We start from the raw sequence: 14960 nt of genomic DNA, 5'->3' as shown, positions 1-14960 counted from the left end.
ACCATAAGTTCCAGAATAATATGGAACCTAAAAACCACTTTAAGAAGAAACACAGGGCGAGAGCAACTCACACCCTGACATGATGCCCTCCAGAAGAGGGAGCCACATGAGAACGCTCCCCATTCAGACACTCTCCTGGTTGATTTAAACACCCTGAGAGAGAGAGAGAGAGAGAGCTTAAACAATAGACCATGTAATGGCTATCACAACCAGCGGTTCCATGGACTGTCCCCGGAGGGAACAAAGAACCACTACTAACTCCCCAGGAGTCCCTAGGGAGGATAAGTGGAGACATAATCCAGAAAACACTCCAAAGGATGAACTGGATACCAGAGCGGAGCAATTCCATATCTTAACCATACCGACAGTGTAGAGATCCGCACTGTCAGGAAGGCCAGGCCAAGGGTGAAACCCAAGCCAGCTGGAAGGAATGCCAGAATATCTGGAAATCCTGGACACCGGAGGATCGTATCGACAGGTACGATACCATAAGAATTATGTATGCCACAGTCCGTGGCAGATCCCAGCAAAGTCTGGCCTATCTGCTCTAAACATCTCAATGAAGACAGAGCCAGGGAAGCCCGAGGACCACAGTAGGGGCGCAGTTAAAGACAAGCGATCCAGATCCAGGGAAAAACAAGGACCCTGAGACAACAGGTCCAGATAGTGAAGCAGTAGGAACGGAGCATCGAGGAGGAGACTCCGAAAATCTTAGTACCAGTGATGTCTGGGACGACCTGGAGCCCCCAGAAGGAAAGCCCCTCCGTCTCGAATTAAACTTCCGAAGACCTCGAGGAAGAAGGGAGACCGGAGGACACAGGTACACAAAGTGGAAGGACCACTTCACTGACAAAGAGTCACTGAAGGTAGCTTCAGTACTCCTAGAGCTGGACTGTAACACCGGTAATGTGTGATCGAGTCAGAAGGCCATGGGGATCAATCCCCTCAGGGAGGCCCCCTCTGCTCACCAGGAGTTGAAACCTCTCTTGGAGAAGAGACTAGTCCCCGGGATGCACGCCGTGACGGCTGAGGAAGCCCGCTTCCCAATGGAGAGCTCCGGGAATAAACACCGCAGAGTTGGCCAGGAGAAGACCCTTGGACTATGTCAGAATGGGTGACATTCCTAACATTGCCACCCAACTACCAGTGTTGCCTAGATGGAAGCCACTGTTGTGACACTGTCGGACTGAACCTATTCAGGTTAACCGTGACAAATGGGTTAGGCCAGAGTGAAAGTCCAAGACAGCTTAAAGTATCAACAAGGTAAGTGGCAGGGCAGAAGCGACAGACGTCCAACTGCCCCGAAATGAATGCGGACCAGACACTGTCTTTAGCAAAGAACACCCTGGACGAGATGGCCATAGCCACCCGGACAGAGACCAACTCGCCTCCGTAGAAAGTATCATCGTTCGAACAGTGATCCGATGGAAAAAACTCGATCCATCTGGAGGGGAGTCAATTATGGCAAGGCCTGGAATGGAACTGAGCACATTCCACCCTACCAAAAGGTAGACACTCTGGTAGACCGCGCATCACAAAGAGTAATGACATATGTCGACTGCGTAGATATCCGCACCCTCGAAGTTGAAGAGTGGAGATCTTGTCTTACGCCAGAAAAATTCTCAGATTCTGAGAATCCAGCAGTGCTCCCAGATGAAGAAAACCCTGTGAGGGATGCAGGGAGGACTTTTCTGTGACGAGAAGAAGCCCCGGTTATCCTGACCTGGCGGTAAAGTACCTTGGTGATCCTGCTAAAAGTAGGAGACCGTCCAGAGAAAGGAGCATTCGGATACACTGAACAGGTGAACTGTCAGAAAATCCATAAAGCTGGTAAACCCCGGTGGAGTTGAGGACAGCCCCAAAAGGCAGAGCCCGAAACTTACAAGTGTTGCTGTGGCACAGCAAACCTGAACCCATGCTGATGAGAGGGCTCTGTATGTACCCGTAGGTACGTATCCTGAATACTCGGATATACCATAAAATCCCCAGGTTCCAAACATCGGATGATGGAGCATGGAAGATTCCACCTGAGTCAAGGCACCGTTGGAATCTGATTCAGGGATTTGAGACAGAGTATAGGCAAAGGAGGACCAGTCGGTCACCGCCCCAAAAAGAAAGTAGAACAACCAGTCCCTCACTGAGATAGTGAGGTTGGCCGAAATAGCTCTGCTTACCACAAAGACTGTATAGCTTTCTGGGATTGTAAGGCCCTGATCAGTTCTGAAGAAGGGCCCGTGTACCAATGCCTGTGAGGAGGCTGCATGAGCAATGAGAGGCCGTTGAGAATCAGTACCTCACTCTGGAAATTCCCCAGATGTAGACCTGTCCCGTCAGGCTGAGGGTATATCCTCAGGTGTAGAAACAGGGTCGTCCGGAAGTCCAGGACTGCTCGGTACTGGATATGGTGGCCCCCGTGGAGGCCGACAGCCTAGGAAAAAACAGGCCTTTAGGCTGACCCTGAGGACAAAAAGACTTAACAGAGTTAGTCCGAATGTAGTGGGAGTAGCTAAAGACGGTATCTCCCTATTAGTGATACTGCCAATGATGCAACGATCTTGTCAAGGTCAGGACCAAACAAGAACTTCCCCCTGGAAGGAGTGTGCACCTCTGCTTTCCCATAACGCAGCCATAGGGTACTGCGGCGGATACAGATGCCGCCGAAACCCTGAAAGTTAGAAGACCGGCATCCCATGAGGTAATCCCACATATGACCACTGCATATTTTGTGAGCGGCAAAAAGATATTTGAACCTCAGACGTGTTGGAGGGGAAAAACGTCACAAAAGCATCACCATGCGATGGCCATGGTAGGACGGGCAACAGGCCCTGAAAACGAGTACATTGATTTCAGGCAAAGTTACCACCTACGGATCCGTAAAATCCGTCCAGGCCGGGATGGGAGGCGTATTAATGCCTGTAACCCGATGATTAACATACAAATCCATCCCAGAAGGGGATTTCCATTACTTGTGAGGACCCTCAGGGAATGGGAAACAGGAGGCCTTTGTGACTCCTCGTATCTGGGGACAGCCAGACTCCCGCTATGAGATCCACCCGCTGGGCAGAAAACGGGAGATGTATGATACAGGTGCAGGATCGACATTCTCTATATCCAGAATGAGCCTGGCTACCAGCCCCAAAGCAGGGATAATAATACTTGAGATCGGCTCCCCCCCATGTGAGAGGGAAAGAGCCGAATATACCATCCAGTTCACGGCAGAGCCACTGGTCAGTAACCACAGGGCGTATATCACGCCAATTAGTATTTCGTATAAAACGACATCCACCAGGGTGGCCGTTGTGGTAATCCCTGCAAGGGGAATGACAGACCGATGTGGTATCGGAGGTAATTCATGTACTGTGAAAAACCCCGGCAGGGAGCGATAGTCTGTGACACAGGGGTAAATTGCAAGAAATTGCGAGATACCCCGAGTTCAAAAGGGCAGTATGGTGAAGTAACTCCAAGCGAGTGACGACAATGGGGCCCGCCCGGCGATCCTCAAAGGAGAGGATCCTGAGAAACAACGCCCTTAAAGGGGGTCGTGCAAGGGGCCCGGCACCAGATGGTGCCGCATACGTAAACCTTTCTGAGTTAAAATCCTCCGCACTAATTCCTGCAGGCTATGACTTGCAGGATAGCAATAATGGGTGCAGTATCGTGTGCAATCTCCTGGTCAGATATATCTGACTATCTTGACGGAAATATTAAGCAGCGCCATACCGGTCCTGACTGACGCTAAGATTAGCTGCAGGAACCCATTATCAGCGTACGCAACTCACAGTTCCATCTAAAATATGGCAACGTGCAGCACGCAACAGTATGTGACAAACCTCACAGATATTAACAAATATATATATGTGAGGTCTCAGAACCACCCCAGGTACACCTGTATTAGGGCAGATAAAGAAAAGGGATAGATATACACTGACAGGTGAGAGAAAAAGCAGACAGTCAGCACTAGCATAAGTCACATACAATGCAGAAAAATATATATACATACATAAGCATGACATATAATATACTGCACAATGTCGCTACATTCAACTGCCCAGATTCAGTGTCTGGGAAGGCTATAGCGCTGTGTACACTCACCCAAAATGGCCAGGTACGCAGGGGGACTGGGCTCACTGACATCCTAAGAGTTCTGCAGCACCACAGAGAGAAAATGGCCGCTGGAGACCTCAGAAGAAGCGTGGCCCACGGAGGAAGCAGCTCAGCGACGCCAGACTGTATTATTGAAAGGCGCGCTGAGCTGAGGGGAGGAGCCGCTAGACAGGGAAGGCTTCCTCCCCTGGCTAGCAATTAACCCCCCGGGATGCCGGCTCCCGCTGCCGCTATAATCCCTGGTGGGCTGTGGACACGCGGGGTATGCCTCCATGGAGGGGGAGCCCGCCGCCACCGCTAGCGCCTCCGGTCTGTCCCCAGAGACCGGAGGCATAAGGCTGCATGTACACGCGGGTCACCGCAAGCGGTGACCACGCGACTTACCTGTCCCCGTCGATCCGGCAGCAGCCCAGGGATTCCTCCAGAGCCCGGCTAGTACAGACTCTGGGGTCCCGCTGCGATCCCCAGATCTGTACTGGCGTCGCAGCGCCGGCGGGGTGTAGGAGCGGCAGCTCAGACGTCCATTGGACAGTCTGATGCTGCCGCTCTGAAGAGTAGTAAAAAAATAATAAAACAAAACTCTTTTAAGCTTAGAGGCTGCTAAGCAGCCCCCCTGCAGTAACGGTGACCCGACTCCGGCCGGGCACCAACTTAAACTGAGGTGCCTCTGGCTGGGGGGCGGGGTTATAGGGAGAGTGGACCCAAGTGCATCCTGGGAGCTAAAAGCTTTAACTGCGTGTTGCCCGGATTTGGTTCCCAACCTATACCCCAAGGTCAACCCTGTGGACCCCCTATGGACCCTGAAGTAGAAACAGCTGTATGTATGTGCGTTACCAACATAGTATGTTTCTGTTCATTACAGGGGGGCTCCATTTGTCCTCACCATTCAGCAGACGTCACACATGCCCATCAGGCACTGCCTTGCTCTGATGCATCCCTCCCATGAGCTGCTGCTGATCTCCTCCACGAGTCAGAGAAGCTTCTGAGGAGCTCTACCAATCAGAGCTCAGTACATGCCTCTTTGACCTTTTATGCCAAGTCTTAAGGGACTTACTCAACTCACAGTAATGCACTGCACTTCTGCAGTTCACTCAAGGCCTGATTCAGGTTGGTACGCAAGGCTGCGTTCACACCCAACCGGACGATGTTTGCATTCTGCGCATGCATCGCAGTGCGCGTACCGACTGCTGCAATCGGGAATCGATCGCAGTAAGCACGCAGTCCCATTACACAGTAATTGACAGTAAGTGACCGTTTGGGGGTGGAGAGGGGGGTGGTCGGACCAACGCAGGCGTGCATGTGCGTTTGAACGCCGTTACAGGGACGTGCATAATTAAGCCCCCGCAATTGTATACGCAGCCAGAGATCTAGTTGGCGACAGGACGTTTAGCAGTTTGTGCGGCAGGTCATGGTCAACCACAACTGTGCGTATGGGTTCGATGTTACCGATGTTTTTGCTGACTTGCAGATGCAGGTCTTGGGAAGTGGGCGGCTTTATACAGTGGTGGGCAATTTAGTATAGAGCTGCGGTTGCCATGCGATTGCATTCATTAGCATATTTTTTCAGCGAGCAGGTGGGTGCGAACGCAGCCTTGCGAACCAACCTGAATCAGGCCCTCAGTGTGTTCCAGGCGCCACTCTCTCAAATGTTGGGGGGGAGCGAGCTGCCCCCTTGCCCCTCTATTAAAATCGTTCAGTTGGGGGGAAAGTGTGCAATTTTTTCACTACACTGAAAGGATTATTGTCCAATTGATTGGAAGTAATCAAACATGTTTTATTTCTCCTGCTAGTGGGAAATACCATTTTCAGACATTTTCCAGCTTGTGTGAACAAACGGACAATTACATTTGCTCCCACACAGCAGCAGATTATCATTGGAACAATAATCTTTTAGTGTATGGCCAGCTTTAAATTATACTAGTACTTCATTCACAACTTAATACACTGTGCTACTGGGATCTTACTCCCTTCTACCTAGATCAATCCCGAATGCACCTAATCACTTCCAGGTACTAGCCCGTCACATACTTAAACCCGCCAACAGCTGCAACCTGGAAAAAAAAAATTCAAACCCCTTCCACCAGTGCACTAAGTAATTTAACATGAAACACATATCACAAGTAGAATCCCCAATCCCCACTATAAATGTAACAGTATTTGCACTCCCTGGATATTTTGTGATAAGGTCCCAACATGCAATTGGTTGTGTTTTGGTGAATTTCATGGCAGACTCTTTCATCCCTTTGTTACCTCCTACTTTTTTCCTTTACTAACGTCCTCTCATTTCCCACTTTTCCTCCCTCTTTATACTACCGCCATGCCTCCCCCTTCCCAAGTCTCCTTGCTCTGTTCTGGCTCCTTCCTCACCGCACAGACTTCTTACTGTGATTTCTAGCAATTGAACACTTGGATGCATTCAGATTGTAATTTCATTTGGAGCTTTTTCCTTTGCCGCTCAGTTTGTAAGACTTGTAATGCAAATGATGTTGTAATCCTAGCCTTTACTTGTTGTATTCCCCTCCCCTGTTTGTATTTGAAAATGTAATAAAAACTTTGTTTAAAACAAAAAGTATGCTAGTTTATTTAATGGTGCTAGAGAATCTGCATTCAGGGCTCACTATTTAATACAACACCATGATGTTTTGAGTTTAGGGTCTCTTTAATATAGAACAGGGACTTAAAAACAGCAAACTCTGGGAGGGTAAACTCAATGTAAAAGACAAGTGTATCATTATTTAGAAGCTTGGGGTAAGGAATAGAGCTGTTCCTTAATCACATGAAACATGCACTTAGTGGGGGGTAAAATCATAAACTATGACCAAACCTAAAAATCGGACTATGTCTGAGAAAGTCATTTACCACAAATAGGGCTCCGCCAGCTCCACTGCATCTTGCAGTTTCATGTAAATATCGTTTGACCTGTAATACAAATAAAAGTACATAAATGTGCCATGTTCACACATATATATCAATCTCTCTCTCATATATATATTTTATATAAATTATTTACTAAAGATCATTTTTTCAAAGTAGATGATTCAGTTGGTCCATATTCATGCTTATATGCATGAATATGGACTGACTGAATCATAAGTGTCGCTGGCGTAGCTACCCAAGCAAGTCCAAGGTTGCAGGTAAGATACAAAAACTGGGTGCACTCACCAGACTTGAACTAACGAGCAGGTTTTATTCAGTAGATACAGCTTACCATCAACGTTTCAGTCCTAGTAAATGGACCCTTATATATGTGTGTATGTATATGAGGAAAATAATAAGGTTTGTGTTTGGCTCATAAACCAATACCAAAGATTAGTCTCTCTTAATTGGGTGCTTTTTTTGTGTAGTGTGTGAATGTCCTTAATAAGGAATAAAGACACCTCCGACGAATTCAAGGTGGTAGCCAATATCCAATATCCAGTTGTAATCCTGCTTTTGTAGGTCTGTCAAGCTGCGGAGACAAAGGCGCCTACTAGGTGTAGTATTTAAGTGAACAAATGAGATATTATAATATTATGAATATAAAGGTGTGCTCATACCAGAGCTAATCATTCCTGCTTATCTGTTCTTCTTATGTAATGGTACATCAGTTAGCAGACTTCTGCAAGGTGATCATCTCAAATTGCGTCCATAGTGATCCAGCAATGGATAATTGATGTACACAAGAACAGATAAGCAGGAACAATTAGCTCTGGTATGAGCACACCTTTATATTAATAATATTATAATATCTAATTTGTTCACTTAAATACTACACCTAGTAGGCGCCTTTCTCTTTGCAACTTGACATATATGTGTGAAAGAAGTGACGGTTGCTGCGCCAGATTATTGAAATATCTGCGATTAATAAATATTTCGGACGTAGAAAGTTCAAGAAAAAATTGTATTTGTACACCCCCTTATGTTATTTATGTTAAGGTGGCAGCTGTGTCCAAGAAAGATAGGGCAGTGGTTGACCAGCCCTGAGAGAGAATGTATAATGATGGACTTGGATATTAGCGCCTACTGGTGTTTATAGTAGAGTCAGGTCCATAAATATTGGGACATTGACAGAATTTTCATATTTTGGCCTCTATTCACCACCACAATGAATTTGAAATGAAACAAACAAGATGTGTTTTAACTGCAGACTTTCAGATCTAATTTGAGGGAAATTACATCCAAAACAGGTGAACGGTGTAGGAATTACAACAGTTTCTATATGTGCCTCCCACTTTTTAAGGGGCCAAAAGTAATGGGACAAACTAAACAATCCTAAATCTAACTTTCACTTTTTAATACTTTGTTGCAAATCCTTTGCAGGCAATTACAGCCTGAAGTCTGGAACGCATAGACATCACCAGACGCTGGGTTTCATCCCTGGTGATGCTCTGCCAGGCCTCTACTGCAAATGTCTTCAGTTCCTGCTTGTTCTTGGGGCATTTTCCCTTCAGTTTTGTCTTCATCAAGTGAAATGCATGCTCAATCGGATTTAGGTCAGGGGATTGACTTGGCCATTGCATAACATTCCACTTTTTAGCCTTAAAAAACTCTTTGGTTGCTTTAGCAGTATGCTTCGGGTCATTGTCCATCTGCACTGTGAAGCGCCGTCCAATGAGTTCTGAAGCATTTGACTGAATATGAGCATATAATATTGCCTGAAACACTTCAGAATTCATTCTGCTGCTTTTGTCAGCAGTCACATCATCAATAAATACAAGGGAACCAGTTCCATTGGTAGCCATACATGCCCTCGCCATGACACTACCACCACCATGCTTCACTGATGAGGTGGTATGTTTTGGATCATGAGCAGTTCCTTTCCTTCTCTTCTCTTCCCATCACTCTGGTACAAGTTGATCTTTGTCTCATCTGTCCATAGGATGTTGTTCCAGAACTGTAATGGCTTTTTTAGATGTTGTTTGGCACACTCTAATCTGGTCTTCCTGTTTTTGTGGCTCACCAATGGTTTACATCTTGTGGTGAACCCTCTATATTCACTCTTGTGAAGTCTTCGCTTGATTGTTGACTTTGACACATATACATCTACCTCCTGGAGAGTGTTCTTGATTTGGCCAACTGTTGTGAAGGGTTTTTTCATCACCAGGGAAATAATTATTTTGTCATCCACCACAGTTGTTTTCCGTGGTCTTCCGGGTCTTTTGGTGTTGCTGAGCTCTCCGATGCGTTCTTTCTTTTTAAGAATGTTCCAAACAGTTGATTTGGCCACACCTAATGTTTTTGCTATCTCTCTGATGGGTTTGTTTAGATTTTTCAGCCTAATGATGGCTTGCTTAACTGATAGTGACAGCTCTTTGGATCTCATATTGAGAGTTGACAGCAACTGATTCCAAATGCAAATGTCACACCTAGGGCGGAATTCAATTGATTTTGCGGCCCGCATCTCCCGTCTAAAGTGACAGGATATCGCGGGCCGCTATGCAATTGTGCCAGCTTTTCACGCTGATCGCGCCCATAGAGGTCAGGTTTAGCCGCGTAAAGCAGCTAAACCCGACCAAAGTGCTGGGCGCGATCGCGAAAAGTGATGTTTGGGCGCCCAAACATGTCACTTTTCGCACATTTCAGCTCTCATCCCCCAGGGGCTGCGAGCTGAAATGTAGCGCTTGGTAGCTGAGCGCACCCGACAGGAGCAAGAATAGAATAGCTCCGTCGGGCGTGTTAGGGGCTGGAAAGAATTGAATTCCGCCCCTAGAATCAATTCCAGACCTTTTACCTGCTTAATTGATAATGAAATAATGAGGCAATAGCCCACACCTGTCCATGAAATAGCTTTTGAGTTGATAGTCCCATTACTTTTGGCCCCTTAAAAAGTGGGAGGCACATATTGAAACTGTTGTAATTCCTACACCGTTCACCCGATTTGGATGTAATTACCCTCAAATTAAATCTGAAAGTCTTGCAGTTAAAGTACATATTGTTTGTTTCATTTCAAAACCATTGTGGTGGTGTATAGAGGCCAAAATCTGAAAATTTTGTCAATGTCCCAATATTTATGGACCTGACTGTATATACAGAACACAGATTATCACATCAAACATAAATAAATGCATCTAGTGTTGAATTAAAAAAAGTGCTAGGTGTGAAAAATCCCATATATAAAAACGATTAGTTGATCTTTTCAAAAGACACGTATCCGATAGTTAAAGTGCTAAAGTACAATATTTTGAATTACAGAAATAAATATTAATTAAGGTGCACACACGATTTTTTTAATGATTATCGATAACTATATCGTTCAAAAAATCGTTCACTTTCTGAGTTAAAACGATGAACGATTATCGTTCATGCACGTTCACGTTTGTAGTTCAGTCAGACTGGCCAACTCAACAATTTTCATTAAGTTAATATGCAAAAATCGTTTGTAGTTCAAAAAAATCGTTCATTACATTTAGTAAATGAACGATTTTAGTAAACGATTTTCATTCATTTTTCCCTTGAAAAAATTAACGAAAATCGTTTACTAAAATCGTTCATTTACTAAATCGTTGTGTGTGTAAGAAGCTTTAATAGTACTGTAAGTATACTATATATCAAGTGTCTATGTTTATATAAAATACCTCACTCTATGTGACGGATATCTTAAAACATACACATTTATTATAATCACTTTATACACATACTAGATATTCAAAGTACATTAAAATGTTGTCACTATTCCAAGGACTTCCGCATGGAGATGAGCCATTAACTGGGTTTTAAAGGTTTGTCCCTGGAAATGTCCCCAGTTACACCAACCAGGCCTTGACAAATGTCACCAACAGTTAGGAGAGTGTGAAGTGAAAAATTGTTGTGTGTGAGTTTGCCAAACGTGTACTAACAGTACCCAACATATTTGTCCAAAAATGCCTATCATCTATCAGCGATTCCTTACATATGTGACTGATCTGTATGCAACCTGTCAATTCTCACCCGATTTTGTGAAACCAGAACCATATAAAAAATTCTTAACAGGTTAATCTTAGACTCTGGGCTTTAGAATTCAATATTTATGTACCCCCCACACAAAAAAAAGAGAGAAGTTTTATAATTACATTCCATAAGCATGCCATGATGGGGATTGTTGTGCTTCCTGGAGGTCTGCATGCACCAGTCCTAGAGTCTCTGGAGGTTGTTTTAAGATGTTGCCAACTATTTTCTGTCTTTGTGTGTTTAAAATACTTGTCCAACATGTGAACCTAATTCTTAAGATGGTTACACAACAGCGTTTCCCAAACTGTGTGCAGCGGCACTCCAGCGCACTTACAGGGGTGCCGCAGCAAGGAGGTCCATTCTGGTCCCATATAAAATTATTTGGGCTGGCAAATTAGCAGGCTGTACCGTGCACTGCTTTAGCCACAGCTTGCAGCCATTTACATAGAGCAGGGCACCCGGCACAGGCTGCTGCACTGTGCAAACTGCTGTTTCCGTGCATATCTGGCTCCGCCCCACCATTCCCACTCCTCCTCCTCCTCTGCACAGTCTCTACAGCAGACAGAAGAATCAGACCCTGCCCCAACAGTGGTGTGTGGGGAACAACATGCCGATTAGTAAGGAGGAAGTGCAGGGCTCCACTTCCTTCCTCTGCAGGCAGGACTGCACTTGAAAGGTGCAGTAAGTAAAAGTGGGAAATCTGAATGTTTGTGCTCATGCAATAATACTGTCATTTGTGACCTGAACTAGATATGAATAAATATTTTCTAATGCAGAGACACTGTAGGCTACCTGTAGTGCTCTATCTACTGTGGGACTATAAGTCCCAGCATAAGGTCATTCTATCTGCCCCCACATCTGCTCTGCCAAGTCACTGTACTTTTGTATCCCACCTTCTCCCCCCTCGCCTTCCGCTTTTCCACTTTTGTTGCCTCTCCTTTCTCAGTTGCTGCTAGAACCAAGTTGGAGAAAGGACCCCTGACGTCACAACCATGTGACCGGCTACAGCAGGGCCGGTCAGCTACCAGTGTTACTATCCACGTGGGCATAGAGGGGGAATGTCAACCTGTGGTTAGCAAAGTGAGCCACCGTGCCCGAACCATGGCAAGCGAAGCGAGCCCGCATGGGGACACTTTTGGCCCCCATTCTGTGCCATGCCCCTCCCCCTTTTGCAACGGGTCGCGTTGTTGTGACGTCAGAGAACCTTTATAGTACCTCGCTCTAGACCTAACCCTGCACACATAGGAGGTATTATAATAAGAGAACCTTGCTTGTTTTTCTAGTGTTAAATTACAGTGAGAGGCTCCTATGGAACCTCAACACCAGTTAAATCTATTCCAGTTGGCCTAGGGGTGCCGCGAAAAAAGTCTGAGACACTAAGGGTGTCATGAATTGGGAATGTTTGGGGACCTCTGCGCTAGACGATTTTTTTTTTTAAACGATTTGTCATTTTCCGACGGATCGGAATGACAAATGGTTCAAATCGTCCAGTGTGTACCCACTACGCCCACTCCCGCCGGGTCATCTGTTGCATCTTCAAATCTGCCATACCCATACATGTCAACTGTCCCGCATTCAGCAGGACAGTCCCATTTTTTTGGGACTGTCCCGCTGCCCCACCCGTGGGCCGCAGTGTCCCGTGGTGGGAGGGAAGTTGGGGGGAGCACGCACAGAGGAGCAGCAGGTAAACAGAGAGAGAATAGATGCTATTCACAGTGCGGGGAGGAAGCCAGTGCGCAGTGCTGGGCACACCCATTAGTGATGTAAACAGGGGCGTGTCACTAGACCTTTACTGTCAGGCCATCCCCCTTTTTGGAAGCACGCGCCTCCGGTGTGTAGAAGTCCCGGGCTGTCAAAGACAAATGTTGGGAGGTATGCGTACCTGATGCTCAATCTGAGGATCTGACAGACGACCCCATGCATTTGGATGCGGCTGGAAAAACCACATATAGGGCCTGATTCAGACCCGCTCGCGAGCGCTGAGCGCTCGCAAGCGGGTCGATGGTGCCCAAGTGCGCATGCGCACGATGGATGCAGCTCCGTCGTGCGCGAGACCCGAATAACGACGGCCAAACCGTTAAGGATCTCGCACCAAAGGGGGCGATGGTGATTGACAGCACGCCCCCTTTGGTGGGTGTGCCAGGGGCGTGGCTGACCAGACGGAGGCGTTCCCATGGGAACGCCTACAGTCTGGGTCCGGCCCCACTGACATCACTATTGATGTCAGTGGGAGTGCTTTTGGCTCTGATAGAGCCAAAAGCACTCCTGGGCTTGCGGCAGCGAGACCCTACCACAGGGTCTCGTCGCAAGCCCGATGGTCTTGACCATCACGACCATCATCATGGCCACTCGCTATAGCTGTGGGTGGTCACCCACAGCTATGCGAGCGCCCAGGAGGCCGCACCAAAAAGGAGCAGGGACGGCCCTGATTCAGAGCGAGTGCTCTGTCAGAGCGCCCGGCTCTGAATCAGGGCCATAGTGCGGTCATTCACCAGAACGCATGTTGTGCAGGGCCGGCTTTAGGGGAGTTCGACCAGTGCGGTCGCACAGGGGCGCCACTTGTAGAGGGCGCACCCCTCCCCAGCATCCCGATTTCAGAGGGACATTACTGTCCCGCTGTTCCACCCGTGGGCCGAAATGGCCCGCGGGTTGTCAAATTGGAGGTTGGGGACCCCCACCGCCGCAGCTGTGCCGGGCCCCCACAGTGTGAATGGATGCCCCGCACATGCGCGCGGCATCCATTCACTGATGGGAGAGGGCTGGGGGAAGCCCAGCCAGTGACGGTGGGCTGGGCTTTACCCCCAGCCTGACATTATTTGGAGGCGTGCCATGTAAGGGCACCTTGTTCTGGGCCGGCACTGGGTGCTCCGACCCTTGGAGCCGGCCCTGGTGTTGTGTATGGACCGCAATATGTAGTTGACCTTTTTAAATGCGTGAAACTTTAAAAAAAAAAAAAAAAATTATGTATAGATCTCTCTCCCAGACATAGATATATTAGATATATAATCCTACATATAATATAGACGGCATCTGCCGTCGGCTGGGTACAGCTTTAGTCATTTTACTGTACACAAGACAGAATATAGACTAATTTACCATAATCCTTTACTGTGTTACCAGTTCGGTTACATACATGCTTGTTTATACAATCCATGTAATGCTGTCCCACTACTGATGGCTCTAGGATTAACACACGCTGTACAATGTTCTACCATGATGTACATAAAGAACATAGCACCTGGCCCTCAGAGGATACCGGGTGCCCGGCTGCTGCACCCGCAGAGGGTCACCTGCAGTGACTGCACTCTGTGTGGGCCGCGAGCTACCGGGGAAGTGAAGGTCGCGCGGACACCCGGTGTCCTTGCCACGGGCGCTTCTTCTGCCATTACCGATCTCGGCTTTTTTTGTAAATCTTACTCACCGAACTCGTTACACCGGCCCGGAGCCTGGCACACAGGAGCATTGCAGCTCAGATAGATGCAATTCTAATCTATTGCTCCCTGGCCTGAAATGAAGCAGTCAGACGGCACTAGACGAGCGCAGATCTCAGGAGCCGAATGCCAGACCTTACTACAGCCAAAACAGCATTCACAGGTGATATAATCAAATATCGAGTAACCGCCCGTGGCACATGACTGTGGGTGGTTGAAGTTGCCTTTAACCTGTGTTGCTGTCATCGGTGCCGGTGAAATATGTAGTTGGTTCAACTTGTCAACTCCTCCAATACGGTCTCAAGTACCACCGACAGGTCATGTTGTGTGGATTTCTTTATTCATGCAATGGTGAAGTACAGGGCCGTAACTAGGGTAGGGCGGCAGGTGCCATCGCACAGGGGACTGCAGTGCAGGGGGCGCTGTTTGGGCCTGTCAAATTTCTGTTTATTATCATTCTCACTTGTAGTTTCCTCTTATTTTATCCCCAGCATCTCCTGGCCTCCCCTATGTCTTCCC

General features: G+C 47.2%; 1 protein-coding gene across 1 annotated transcript in view; it reads right to left on the bottom strand.

The window, feature by feature from the left end:
• Positions 1-14634, bottom strand: part of NDUFV2 (NADH:ubiquinone oxidoreductase core subunit V2) — a 48505-nt gene extending 33871 nt beyond the window's left edge. Inside the window, exons 1-2 of the mRNA XM_088469688.1 lie at positions 14432-14634; positions 6964-7023 (exon numbers count right to left, since the gene is read on the bottom strand). Of these exons, the coding sequence (XP_088325814.1) occupies positions 6964-7023; positions 14432-14473 (102 nt within the window). The 5' untranslated portion in view covers positions 14474-14634. The remainder of the gene's footprint in view (positions 1-6963; positions 7024-14431) is intronic.
• Between the last annotated feature and the right edge of the window lie 326 nt (positions 14635-14960).

This window comes from Taudactylus pleione, unplaced genomic scaffold (assembly GCF_031769625.1).
Source record: "Taudactylus pleione unplaced genomic scaffold, aTauple2 ptg000093l, whole genome shotgun sequence".
NCBI lineage: Eukaryota > Metazoa > Chordata > Amphibia > Anura > Myobatrachidae > Taudactylus > Taudactylus pleione.
Note: the sequence above shows the minus strand (reverse complement) of the source record. Positions and strands in the feature narration are given on the sequence as shown.